The 13064-nt window shown below is 37.6% G+C and overlaps 4 protein-coding genes across 5 annotated transcripts; 1 reads left to right on the plus strand and 3 right to left on the minus strand.

The window, feature by feature from the left end:
• Window positions 1-20: 20 nt before the first annotated feature.
• Window positions 21-2099, minus strand: LOC108596963 (peptidyl-alpha-hydroxyglycine alpha-amidating lyase 2). Its single transcript, XM_017983210.2, has 6 exons — window positions 1791-2099; window positions 1502-1719; window positions 1240-1438; window positions 982-1183; window positions 826-925; window positions 21-771 (listed from the first exon to the last, which is right to left on the minus strand). Exons 1-6 carry the CDS (start codon window positions 1938-1940, stop codon window positions 468-470), a joined length of 1173 nt encoding a protein of 390 aa, XP_017838699.1. The 5' UTR covers window positions 1941-2099; the 3' UTR covers window positions 21-467.
• A 487-nt stretch (window positions 2100-2586) lies between these two features.
• On the minus strand, window positions 2587-7002 carry LOC108594822 (sulfotransferase 1E1-like). The gene is made up of 7 exons (XM_017979959.1): window positions 6734-7002; window positions 6219-6676; window positions 6093-6168; window positions 5885-6038; window positions 3142-3288; window positions 3002-3084; window positions 2587-2937 (listed from the first exon to the last, which is right to left on the minus strand). Exons 1-7 carry the CDS (start codon window positions 7000-7002, stop codon window positions 2847-2849), a joined length of 1278 nt encoding a protein of 425 aa, XP_017835448.1. The 3' UTR covers window positions 2587-2846.
• LOC108597358 (protein lethal(2)essential for life) lies at window positions 4884-5763 on the plus strand. 2 transcript variants are annotated; one of them, XM_017983873.2, is made up of 3 exons: window positions 4884-4968; window positions 5048-5441; window positions 5505-5763. In XM_017983873.2, the coding sequence occupies exons 2-3, from the start codon at window positions 5048-5050 to the stop codon at window positions 5678-5680; spliced, it is 570 nt and encodes a 189-aa protein (XP_017839362.1). In that variant the 5' UTR covers window positions 4884-4968; the 3' UTR covers window positions 5681-5763. The 2 variants fall into 2 exon arrangements, with proteins under 2 accessions (XP_017839362.1, XP_017839363.1); XM_017983874.2 differs by having other exon boundaries at window positions 4886-4968; window positions 5023-5441.
• Window positions 7003-7043: 41 nt separating the features above from the next.
• Window positions 7044-8274, minus strand: LOC108595858 (sulfotransferase 1E1-like). Its single transcript, XM_017981147.2, has 4 exons — window positions 8006-8274; window positions 7494-7951; window positions 7368-7443; window positions 7044-7313 (listed from the first exon to the last, which is right to left on the minus strand). The coding sequence occupies exons 1-4, from the start codon at window positions 8272-8274 to the stop codon at window positions 7157-7159; spliced, it is 960 nt and encodes a 319-aa protein (XP_017836636.2). The 3' UTR covers window positions 7044-7156.
• Between the last annotated feature and the right edge of the window lie 4790 nt (window positions 8275-13064).

The following is a 13064-nucleotide window of genomic DNA, read 5'->3' on the forward strand; positions in this document are numbered from 1 at the left end:
ATATTTTGATAAGATATAGTTTATATACTTGTGCGGTTTAGAGTACATACACATACATATGTTACATAGCGTCAAAGATTCTAATATATGTTAAGAAATGTTTGCAAGTGCCTAAATACATAATCGTAGTATAAGCCGTTTCAATTAATTATTGTATTTCAATATGCGCTTATTACAGTGCTAGTAAAAACATAAGATTTTGAGGTTATGTTTGTTGTGGTATTTTTCTCTTGTCAAGCAAATTTACATACTTAAACGGTATCATTATCTTTTAACAGTACATACTATTGTATTTGTATTTGTTTAGCTTTAAATTATGCGAAATGTAACTATTGGTGCTTTCTCATACGCTATATAATATGCTAGAGTTAATTGTGTGTGTGTGTGTGGGTTTTGCATGGGCGAATTCGAATTTTCTACTATTTGTGGATATGCCTTGACTGGTGCTGCTGCTGCTGCTGCAAACCTCAAGCCAGCACGTACTTCCAGACACGATTCGTTTGATGATTGGTGCCCGTCTCAGTGACATACAAAGCGGAGCCATTGACGCTTACCGCTATGGAGTGTGGATTCTTAAACTCGCCCCAATGCCCTATGATGGCTTCGGAGCGTGGATCTATAGTAAAGCCGCGCACCGGCAGCATGGAAGTGGGTCCATTGACAGCAAAGACCAAGTCGCCATAGGCGCTTACACCAAACACACGTCCGAGATCAGGTTCCTGTATAGTGGCAGCGGGCTGACCCTCGCCATGTGAAGACTTCAAACCAGCTCTGTGTGTAAACAAATTATTTAGTTTGTCAACATTTTAAGTATTTGGTACGCACTTGGGGCAGACAACGCGCATGTTTTCACGATCTGCAATGCACAGCAGATCCAAATGCTCCAGCAAGGTAATGGCATGTGGCACTTGCAGCGACAAGAATTCTAAAACTCAACAGTCAACAAAATGCTTTAAGTTTATATTTATTACGCATACGCACCGGGTGGCTGTGGAATGCTGCGCAACAGTTTACCAGCTGCATTGAATTTGAGTATGCGACTGTTGCAGTAGCCATCCGCTATAAAGAACTCGCCAGTGGTGGCCACAGCAATCGACGTGGGCTTGCATAAATGCTTAATGGAAGAGCCAGGACGAAACCGTTTGCCTATAACCAGCAGCGGTTTGCTGTCAAACGGCTTAAACTGCAGCAACATTTGTTGACATTAAATTTTATTTCATTTAGTTGCCTTAAGCTTACCTTAAACGCTTGATGCATTGCCACATCGGTGATCCAGTAATTGCCATGCGCATCTATTGCCATGCCATGTGGCATATAAAACATATCCGAGCCCCAGCCGGACTTGATGGCGCCCGTCTTGGGATCCAGCACATAAATAGTTTTCTCTTTGATGGGCCCGTACTCAATTAGATAATAGATATTGCTTTCGTTGAAAGTGCTGCAATAGGTAAACTTATTAGTGCCGCCACCACCACCACCCACTGGACAGCTGTTGACCTACTTAACGTCCCAGTAGCGGTCAGCACGATGAAATATAACTGGATTGCCCTCGGGATCCACGGACACAGCAGTGACCTGACCAAAGCTATGCTGATCTGTGGGCCAATTCTCGACCAGCACTGGCACGGGCACACTTGCCGCTGGAATGGGCACATTCTCGTAGCTGCGTTGATTCTGCAAGGCCAACGCGTCGCTGGCTGCCATTGGCAGCTGCTTGCTCTGCCATAAGCCACAACAAGTCTGTGGTTAGTTGTGTGTGCTTTAGTTGTTGTCTACTGTAGTACACTCACCTCAATGCGTCGCTTGATAAGCTCCCTGACCTCGTCGAAGAAACGTTCGTTGAGATTCAGCGACGCCTCTGGCAGGTGGTTGACACCTATGGCATCTGTGGCGGCCACACTCAGCGCCACCAGCAGCGCCACAAACAATATGCAGCGCATTTTTCTAATACTTAACTTTTATTCTATTCAAATGTTAATTACTTTTAACAGCTGCAGTTTGATAAATTTCGATTTTGCAACAAGCTCTAACATCTGTTGGACTTGTCTGTATGTTGAGCTGGCGTTAACTAAACTAGCTTTTAGCCAAAATACACACACACACACGCACGCATACACAGATACAGATACGTATAGATACGCTCCCACGCAATTTCGCTTTCATTGCTTGGACTAACGCATGCGCCTGAAGTGAAGCACAGTGGTGCGGTTGGTATAAAACTGCTGCAGTGCATATGTAATTAGAGCTGTGCAGCCGCAATGGACACTGTGAGACGCACACACGCACACTCTTGTGTCACTTGATAAGCTCTTTATTGATTTTGCACGTAAATTGCTTACATAAAGCTATAAAAGTTTACGCACTGCTGACAACAATTACGCTCTATAAATTTTCACAAAGAGCAAATGAAATGCGGCACTTAATTTAATGCAATGCACAAGTTTTTTTATTTCTTAATAAAAATGAAATTAGATACCTTAAAAATTCAATTTGAATTTCTTTGTTTTTGCATAAATATGTCAAGAAAAACTCATTTATTTATAATACTTTCAACTCTTTATATTTTTAATATATGTATATGGTTTTCTGACATTTAAATACATAAAAATGTTAGTTTCAGTGCAGGTTAAAATGTTTGTTATTGTGTTTTTTTGTTAACTATTTGTTGTCCAGTCGATCTCGGACTGTGCAGCAGACTGTGTGCATTATTTTATGATCAACTGTTAGGATTACATTGATTGCCTACGTGCCATGTTTAGAATTTCAAGTTGTAGGCCACTTGGCTAAACGTGGTATCAATACTGTTAGCAGTAAGTGTTTGGTGTGGCAGCTTTGACGTCACGAGCTCAGCGCTCAACTGTGCCCAGCGCCAGTTGGGTCCAAATATAACCGGTGTCCGTCATTGAACAGTAGGCATTATAATAACGCCCTGGTGAGCTTATAAGGCAAATAAAATCGTTAGGGCTTAAATTTCAGGCAATAGGGGGAAAAACTCATTTACCGGCAGTAAGAATATTGTGGACACTTGCAGCGAAACAGATTCTGAAACTCCTCCTTGCACACCTCATTCCACCAGCAGGTGCGCTGCAATGTTGCAAATGTTGTCAGAACATAAACATAAACGTTAAGCTTACAACCCACCTCGGTCATATAACCATGCACCGTTTGATCCGAATAGCGTTTGGTCAAATGACTGCCATGCTCCTCCATGTTGGCTTGCATTGGCGCTAGCAGCGACAACAGCAGCAGCAGCATCACGCCCAGAGCAGCTCCAGCTCCAACGGCTCCCTGAAAGTAGGCAACAGCCAATATAACATAATTATAATTATCTGTTAATATTTAGCTCACTTGACTCTTTGCAGGCTGCGCCTTTTGCATTCTATCGCTGCGTTTCATAATTGCTGTTTGCTTGTTTGTTTGTTATGTTTCGCACTTTGATTTGTTTTTCGTTTTTCTCGCGTATCACATGACGCGCCTTTGCCGAAACAGACAAAACAGATACAGCTGAGCGAGTTGCCTGCAATGTCCTGTGCCATTTGCTGCTGCTGCTGCTGCGATAACAGTGAAACTTTTGGCCTACTGATGGGGCGTCGGCTGGCGTTCGGCAAACACACACACACACAAACACGCTCACGCACACACTTTGTTATGTGTGTGTGTGTAAGTTTTTGGCAAAACTTTGGCTCTGCACTTGCAATTTGTGTACTATACAGGGTGCTTTACATTTAAATGAGTAAAAAATTTTAATATTAAAGCTTGCTCATTGAAAATATTACTGTTATTATTTTATTTACGTATAATGCTGTTCTCAAAATATATTATAAAATCAAAAATATTTCATTATATTTAGCAATCTATTTTTAAACAATTAGTATACGTCACATTATTTATGCTTAAGCAGACGCAGCATGATTCAGCAGCAACTGCCAAAAATAGTTTGAAAACTCATTTAATACGCGACATCAACAATAATTTCATGCTTTAAAAACAAAACAATCAACAAGCTTTAATTTTGCATATAGAAATCCAAGGTGTGTATAGGAAATAAAAAAGCAATCAAAAGTAAACAATTCTGGCAAGTTCTAGATATTTATCAGGTGTTGTTAAAAATTAAATTGTAGCTGTGAAATTCTTTACACTTTTCTTTTTATGTCTAAAATGAATGATGAGCTTCACTTAAAATTTGTCAATGCATGACATAAAATGCAACTGCGTACGAATTATTTTCAAATAAATATCAAGTACAAGCGGCATATAAATTAGACACCCAAGTTGTTGTATATTTTCCAAATGGTCTATGGAACATTAATAATGTATAGAATATTCCATGCATCGGCGTCATTTCGCGCGTTTGTTGTCTTTGCCCAAAAATCAAAAAAACCAGCATATAAAATAAATTTTAAATAAATATTAAAAGCACGACTAATTTGTTCGCATTAAATTTAACTTAAAAAAAACGTTACAAATCTAAAGCATTTTTATTTTTATTTTATTTACATTTAGATATATTTTTAGAATACAAAACTTAAAGTTAAAGAAAATTTTTCGTTGTACTTATAAAAAACAATAATAAAATTCAAATATGATACAAATGATTTGTTTATCAATTTTAATGTTATTGTTACATTTATTGCTGCTTTTTAGCTGCATACACGTAAATTTCATTTACTTTTGAATTTTTTAAAATTATTTGTTTGCAATTCAAAACATTTGCTAGCGAATACGCCCCCAAATTTCTTTGCTATAAATTCTGCTTTTATATATATGCAATTGGGTATGTGGGGGCAAACTTATTTGCATGACGCCCATCTAAAATTAGATGGCAAACACATTTTCATATTTTTAGCGCAACATCATATGTAAACAGTGTGAACGGTTGTGCCTATAAAACTGAGCAGATTTGTCGAGAAGCTCCACAATATCAACGCAAACGCGAAACGAGCAACAGGCCCCAAATAATTAACAAAGGTACCAGCTGGCAATCGAAGTGGATATTAGCGAGCTTAACTAACGTGTGAATAGTTGCGTTTTCTTTTCTGTTACGTAGATGTCCGTAGTGCCTCTAATGTTCCGTGATTGGTGGGATGAACTTGATTTTCCAATGCGCACCTCGCGCCTCTTGGATCAGCACTTTGGCACGGGCCTGAAGCGCGACGATCTGATGTCATCGGTATGGAACTCACGCCCCACAATGCTGCGCTCCGGCTATCTGCGTCCCTGGCAGCGTTCGGCCAACAGTCTGCAAAAGCAGGAGTCCGGCTCTACGCTCAACATTGATAACGAAAAGTTTGAGGTTATACTGGACGTGCAGCAGTTCTCGCCCAATGAGATCACTGTCAAGGTGGCCGACAAGTTTGTCATTGTGGAGGGCAAGCATGAGGAGAAGCAGGACGAGCATGGCTTTGTCTCGCGCCAGTTCTCCAGACGCTATCAGCTGCCAAGTGCGTAATCCAAACACAAATGCATTGATATATATTTTAAAGCAATATCTTTAATTTGTTTAGGTGATGTGCATCCAGATACAGTTACCTCTTCACTCTCCTCGGATGGTCTGCTGACCATAACGGCGCCCATGAAGAAGCTGCCACCCCCACAAAGCGAGCGCCTGGTGCAAATTACACAGACTGGACCCTCCTCCAAGGAGGACAATGCCAAAAAGGTTGAGACCACAACCACCTAAGCCTAAAGCCTTTTTTATACACACACATTAGTTAGTCTTTAATAATGTTTATAATATACAATAAAATATAATAATAACTTTGATAAGCGTTCACTTTCTATGAGTTCAGCGCTTATCGCTGCGCTCTTTTGTTTATTGCTCTTAAGAGCTGCTGCCAAGTGAACTAAATAGATAAGAGCAGCAAGCATTTATTGTATATTGTTAGCTTTCTTTAACATTGTCATCATCCAAGAGCAGCAGCTGTGCTAGAGTCACATTATTTGCCTGCAATCTTTGTTCAATATACGCATTTGCCTTGTCAATCAGCTGAGGCGAGAGGACATCTTTATAGCCGCCAACTTTACCGCGGCGTATAAAACTAAAATATGTAAGCAGTTTATAAATTGTTTATAACAAATGCAGCTAAACTTACTTGTACACTTCATTGTTATTGTTGTTTTGCTTTGGGCGTTGCCCATGCTCCCACCGATGATTTGTAGTTGGATTTTCTAAGAGCAAATGCTTTAGTTAAACTCTTTAACTTATATCAGACACTCACTTTTCATTTCTTCAAAGGACAGATGCTTTAGCAGTCGTTCCATTTGCTGCTCTGTAACAGTTTTATTCAAGAACTGGCAGAGATCCTCAACAACACCACGCAGATTCGATTTCATGCGCTCATATGACGTATAATAAACCCAAGGCTCGTTACGTAGTTGATAAAACTCGGCAGCATGATCAAGCGCAGCACGTTTAGGAAACTCAGTATCGAGTCTTTCATCCATAAACTGCTCCAAAGTTGTGCTATGTATAAAGCCAACCGTAATCATGTGATAATACGAGGATACCCACGCATCTATAGGATTGCGAAAGATGTAGACAACTTTACCCTTTCCTTGCCAGAGTTGGGCAGGTAAAAGCGCCAATGGCAGATGAGACTTGATGAGTCGCGGTGACGGCAGCTCCAGCACTGGCTTAAGAGCACGCTGCTCATCTCTATGCAGCACAAAATCAAATCTAACAAGCAGCCATTTAACATTTAGCAATATATAAGCTTATATAAGCACAACTCACTCCAAGTAGGGCGAACGTAGTTCTAAATCTTTAGACAGAGCAGCTGTAAAATCCAAGCCGTTCAAGAGTAACCAAAGCAGCTCTTGCAACCAGGTGGTGCCTGTTTTCGGATAGGAAACTAGCCAAACATCGTCGGGTAGCACTTCCATGTCGTGTATCATGGCTGGGAATTCTTGCATAAACGACGAAAGGTACAAAGGCCGTGCCGACCAATCTTTTGCTAGAAGATTGACCGGATAGCTCTGCGGAGTGATCTGCACCCATTCCATTTCAAAATACGACTGTGCTTAAGTTAGATAAAGGCGTTGAGTTCTATGAGTTGAGCGCTTGTCTCTGCGCTCTTTTGTTTATTACGCTTAGGCATTAAAAGCTGCAGCAAGACGAACTAAACAGATAAGAGCAACAAGCATTTATTGTATATTGTTAGCTTTCTTTAACATTGTCATCATCCAAGAGCAGCAACTGTGCTAGAGTCACATTATTTGCTTGCAATCTTTGTTCGATATACTCATTTGCCTTGTCAATCAGCTGAGGCGAGAGGACATCTTTGTAGCCACCAACTTTACCGCGGCGTATAAAACTAAAATATGTAAGCAGTTTATAAATTGTTTATAACAAATGCAGCTCAACCTACTTGTACACTTCTTTGTTATTGTTGTTGGGCTTTGGGCGTTGCGCATGCTCCCACCGATGATTTGTAGTTGGGTTTTCTAAGAGCAAGTGCTTTAGTTAAACTCTTTAACTTATATCAGGCACTCACTTTTCATTTCTTCAAAGGACAGATGCTTTAGCAGTCGTTCCATTTGCTGTTCCGTTACAGTTTTATTTAAAAACTGGCAGAGATCCTCAACAACCCCACGCAGATTCGACTTCATGCGCTCATATGACGTATAATAAACCCAAGGCTCGTTACGTAGCTGATAAAACTCGGCAGCATGATCAAGCGCAGCTTTTTTGGGTAGCTCAGTATCGAGTCTTTGATCCAAATACTGCTCCACAGTTTTGCCGTGTATAAAGCCACTTGTTACCAAATGATAATAGGCGGATACCCACGCATCTATAGGATTGCGAAAGATGTAGACAACTTTACCTTTTCCTTGCCAGAGTTGGGCAGGTAAAAACGCAAGAGACAGATGAGTTTTAATGAGTCGCGGTCGCGGCAGCTCTAGCACTGGATTGAGCGCACGCTGCTCATCTCTATGCAGCATAAAATCAAATCTAACAAGCAGCCAGTTAACATTTAACAATATATAAGCTCTATGCGTAACTCACTCCAAGTAGGGCGAACGTAGTTCTAAGTCTTTAGATAAGGCAGCTGTAAAATCCAAGCCGTTCAAGAGTAACCAAAGCATCTCTTGTAACCAGGTGGTGCCTGTTTTCGGATAGGAAACTAGCCAAACATCGTCAGGTAGCACTTCCATGTCGTGTATCATTGCTGGGAATTCTCTCATGGGCGACGCTAGGTACAAAGGCCGTTCCGACCAATCTTTTGCAATAAGATTGACCGGATAGCTCGGCGGAGTGATCTGCATCAATTCCATTTCGAAAAGCGACTGAGCTTAAATTAACTGCGCTGTAGCTCGCTCTTGTCTTGACTCTCTTTTACTCCATGCTCTGCACAGTGGTACAACGGTCCGATTTGTGGCATTAACTAATAAATGTTATTGTCTAAAGACTCACAAATAAATCTAATTAAATGTAGCTTATAGTTATAATTATATAATAATTGATTAATGACATTTGTCTAAAAAATTGGATTTTTGGCCCATAGTGCACTACTTGCTGTTGTTCGCGCTCACAGCAGCAGCAGAAATGTTGTTTTTATATAGATAAAGCGAAGCTCTTACAAAATGATTGTGGAATACATGAAAACTGATAATGATATACAAATTTATACTCAATATATTTGTTGTATACCAGCTGTAGTTGAGCTAAGCTTGAACTTAAAAAAAAAGCAAGTTTGCTGCATTTTCAAGTTTATCAAAAAGAATTTCATTCATTTTTCGTGTTCTTGATTTAAATATTCAATTTCATTGACTTATAGTCATTCAAAGTTAGATGTTTTGATTCAGCTTAGCTTAATATATTGTTTGCATAAACTTATTTATGCTCATTTAAATTATTTTTGCTATGGTATGAAACAGCCAAATCCGATTTAATATTTCTGAAATACAAAATATAAATGACTGTTGATTGTTGATGTACAAAAAGCAACAGCAAGAAATGTTGATTTACAAAACAACAACAACAATTGTTGCTTACGTGTAATACAACCTTTGGCTATTGATTCAACCTTTGGTTGCTGATGTCTAAACAACAACCTTTGGTTGCTGATGTACATTAGCAATCAATGCCTGTGTTGCACGTTTAACAACAAAGTTGCTTTGTACATCAACAACCCAAGCTTCTGTTGCATCAACAACCAAATGATGATTCGCATCAACAACCGTTATTGATGTACCAACCTTTTGTTATTAATGTAACTCTGTTTGTAACAAAAGCAAGTTGACTGAATTGGCTTTTATATGATAACTTTTTTAAAAATCATCCGATTCTTGAATGCTTTCCTGCGTTATGTTCGTATTGATACTTAAAACAAAGTTGTATCATTACAATTTGGGTTTTGCAGCTTTCAAAATTTTTTGAATATTTGAAATTATTTAAAGGGGTAACAGTAAATTTTTTGTCAAAATATCAAAAAGCTTAGATTCTTGAAATTTGAACGCTGTTTTATTGAGATGAATCTCACAAGTCTAACAAGGCATAAAACGCTTAAATCAGACACAATTTTGCTGAATTACATCTTATGAAATTTCAATTTTCGACGGAAAACTGTCTTGTTTATTTACTCTTTTGTTCATAACTTCGACAAATAATTTTAATATTAAGCAATTTACACTCATATTAATTGTACTTAATTGTACCAACATAAAAAAGCATAAAACAGTATGATCGGATTTCTTTTAGCTGAGTTATAGCATTCCAAAGCTTGAAAATTAACAAAAAGTAGCTCTGCAGCATTGGTTTTATGGCCATAACTTGGTGTAAAGTATTTTTTCAATAATCAAACACAACATCATATGTTTACATAGTATCTCATGAGAAAATTAAGCTTGAAAACACTTCTGTGCGATTTTTTTTGGCTGAGATATAGCCTCTCAAAGTTAGAAAGTGATAAGAAATGAAGACGACATCATTTTTGGCAAAAATTTACAGGGTGTACATCAACGTTTTTTGCCCAAAATATCGAAAATCTATCTTTCCAAGTGGAATTTGCGTTTGTCATTCTTATGCACTCACGAGTCTAACAATGATGAAACTCCGCAACGGATGCAATTTCGCTGAATTACGCCTTATCAAAGTCGATATTTCACAGAAATTTGTCTTGTTTTGTTTATAACTTCACCAAATCACCAAATAATTTTTATATCATACAATCTTATACTCATTTTAATTGTGCTTTCCACGCCAACATATAGATGTATAAAGCATTTGGATCGGATTTTTTTTAGCTGAGTTAAAGCTATGCAAAGTTTGAAATTAAACAAAAAGATACTCTTCAGCATTGTTTTTTTGCCAAAACATGTCAAAAACAATTTTTATCTATTCGAAACACAACAGCATAGCATTAACATAGTATCTCGATGAGTAAATTAAGCACAAAAACACTTACTGTGCGATTTTTTTGACTTGAATATGAGCCTCTCAACAAGTTAGAAAAGTGATAAGGAAAGAAGGACGCATCATTTTTGGCAAAAATTACATCACGTTTTTTGCCAAAAATATCGAAAATCCTAGACTTTCCAAGTTTGATGCAGTTTTATTCTTATGCATCTCACGAGTCTAACAATGCCCATGAAATCCGCCATCGGATGCAATTTCGCTGATTTACGGCTACAAAGTGCGATATTTCACAAAAAAATTTGTCTTGTTTGTTACTATTTTGTTCATAACTTCGCCAAATAATTTTTTTACTATCATACAACTTATACTCATTTTAATTGGCTTTTCACGCAACATTGTTTGACGTAGAAAGCCTGTGGATCGATTTTTTTTAGCGCCGAGTATATAGCTCGCAAAAGTTTGAAATATAAACAAAAAGTTACTCTTTTCACATGGTATTTGTCCAAAACTATGGTCAAAAACAGTTTTTTATCTATCGAACACAACAGCAAGGCTTACATAGTTATCTCATTGAGTTAAATTAATCCCAAAAAAACACTCTGTGGCGTTTTTTGGCTGAATTTAGCCTCTCAAAGTTAGAAAGTAACTAGAATGAAAACGGCATCATTTTTGGCAAAAATTTACAGGAGTTACATCACGTTTTTTTTGCAAAATATCGAAAATATCCTAGACTTTCCAAGTTAATGCAGGTTATTTCTTATGCATTCAACGAGTCAGTAACAATGCATGAAAACTCCGCATCGTATGAAATTTCGCGAATTACGCTTGATCCCAAGTCCGATATTTTCACAAAAATTTGATCTTGTTTGTTTACTATTTTGTCCATACTTCCCCAAATAATTTTTATATCATACAACCTTATAACTCATTTGAATTTTGTGCTTTCACGCCAACATTTTGACGTACAAAGCATTTGGATCGGATTTTGTTTAGCCGAGTTATAGCTCTGCAAAGTCTAAAATAAAACAAAAAGTTACTCTTCAGCATTGGTTTTGTTGCCAAAACTATGTCAAAAACAATTTTTTATCTATCGAACACAACAGCATATGTTTATATAGTATCTCATGAGTAAATTAAGCCCAAAAACACTTCAGTGCTGGTTTTTTTTCTTGGCTGAGATATAGCCTCATAGTTAGAAAGTGATAAGAAATGAAGACGGCATCATTTTGGACAAAAATTTACAGGGGTTACATCACGATTTTTGCCAAAATATCTAAAAACTTCCAAATTTATGCAGTTTTATTCTTATGCAGCTCACGAGTCTAACAATGCATGAAACTCCGCAATCGGATGCAATTTCGCTGAATTACGGTTCTGATCAAAGTGCGATATTTCACAAAAATTTGCCTTGTTTGTTCACTATTTGCTTCATAACTGCGCAATAATTTTGTTCATCATACTTCTGATATGCCTATTTCATTTGTGTAATCCATTCTCCAATTAATGTAGAAAGTTCAGTTTCAATCGTATTTTTTTCGCCGACAAGAGCCTTTTCAAAGTTATGAGAACGCATACTTTTGTAATTGATTGTAACAAACGTTTTGTATTATGATGTAATAATTGGAGCGCGTTTCTCTACTATCATTCGTTTGCATAAAGTTTGCTGAATATATCATATACATATACCAAAGCTACTAGCTGCAGGCAGCCACAATATGCAGGCCTGAGCTAGTAGCAAATGGACACCCATTGCCTACCCCTATTATCTAGAAAAAATAAGTCAAAATGCAATATATCTGCAACTACATTTTTATTCTTATCAAAATCATGTGTACAGAGTATATTGTATTTTATTTACAGCCCAATGTGCTTGGCGCTGCATGAGGACAACATCATGGGCAATAGCTGCGGCGCCTCTCCAGCTTCTCTCCATAATGGAAGTGCTTACTGCAACGGACTTCACCGCTTCACAGTCAACAGTTTGCAGTCCACATCCTTGAGAGCGGAAGCCATCTGGACAAATCATCAGTTATCACCATCAGTCGACAACAATGATAGCTTTGCTGCTCGAACGGATCCTAAAGCAACTTTAACTTTAGTTATCTGTATTTATTGATTACTAATAAGAGTAGTACATTATTTTAATAAAATACAACATTTGAAGCTCTCTTGGTTTGTCAGTCGATATATTACTTTACGTTATTTTTGTACATAATACAATTAATATTACTTTTATATAATTAAGCATTTTGCTTACTGCCAAATAGTTACTATTATGTTAGTTAATATTATTATTATACATTGTACTTTGTATTGTATATACATATATTGATTTCAATAAAATACTAAACAAAAATAAACTAAATATGTTTTATTATTTGTAGAGAGAGAAAAGAATTCTTAAGTTAGGTTTGTTCTCAATAGCGTTTGTTGATTGCGTATGCGCTCCATCTTCCGCTTTTCTTAGAATGCACGCTCTTTATAGATCTTCACCCTGACAGAGTGTCGGGATAAATACAACAACAATAACAAACATTACTTACCTTACTTACCTGTTGCATCCATACACTTACCTTTTGCAAAGCCGGCTAGTTTTAACCCAGTCAAATTGAATTTTCTACATTCAATATGAATTTATTTGTCTTTGAAATGTGTAATTGCTTTTAGTTTACAATTCCACTTTGAGAATAGAAGCTCAACAAAGTCT

The sequence above is a fragment of the Drosophila busckii genome, chromosome 2R (genome assembly GCF_011750605.1).
Source record: "Drosophila busckii strain San Diego stock center, stock number 13000-0081.31 chromosome 2R, ASM1175060v1, whole genome shotgun sequence".
In the NCBI taxonomy this organism is placed as follows: domain Eukaryota; kingdom Metazoa; phylum Arthropoda; class Insecta; order Diptera; family Drosophilidae; genus Drosophila; species Drosophila busckii.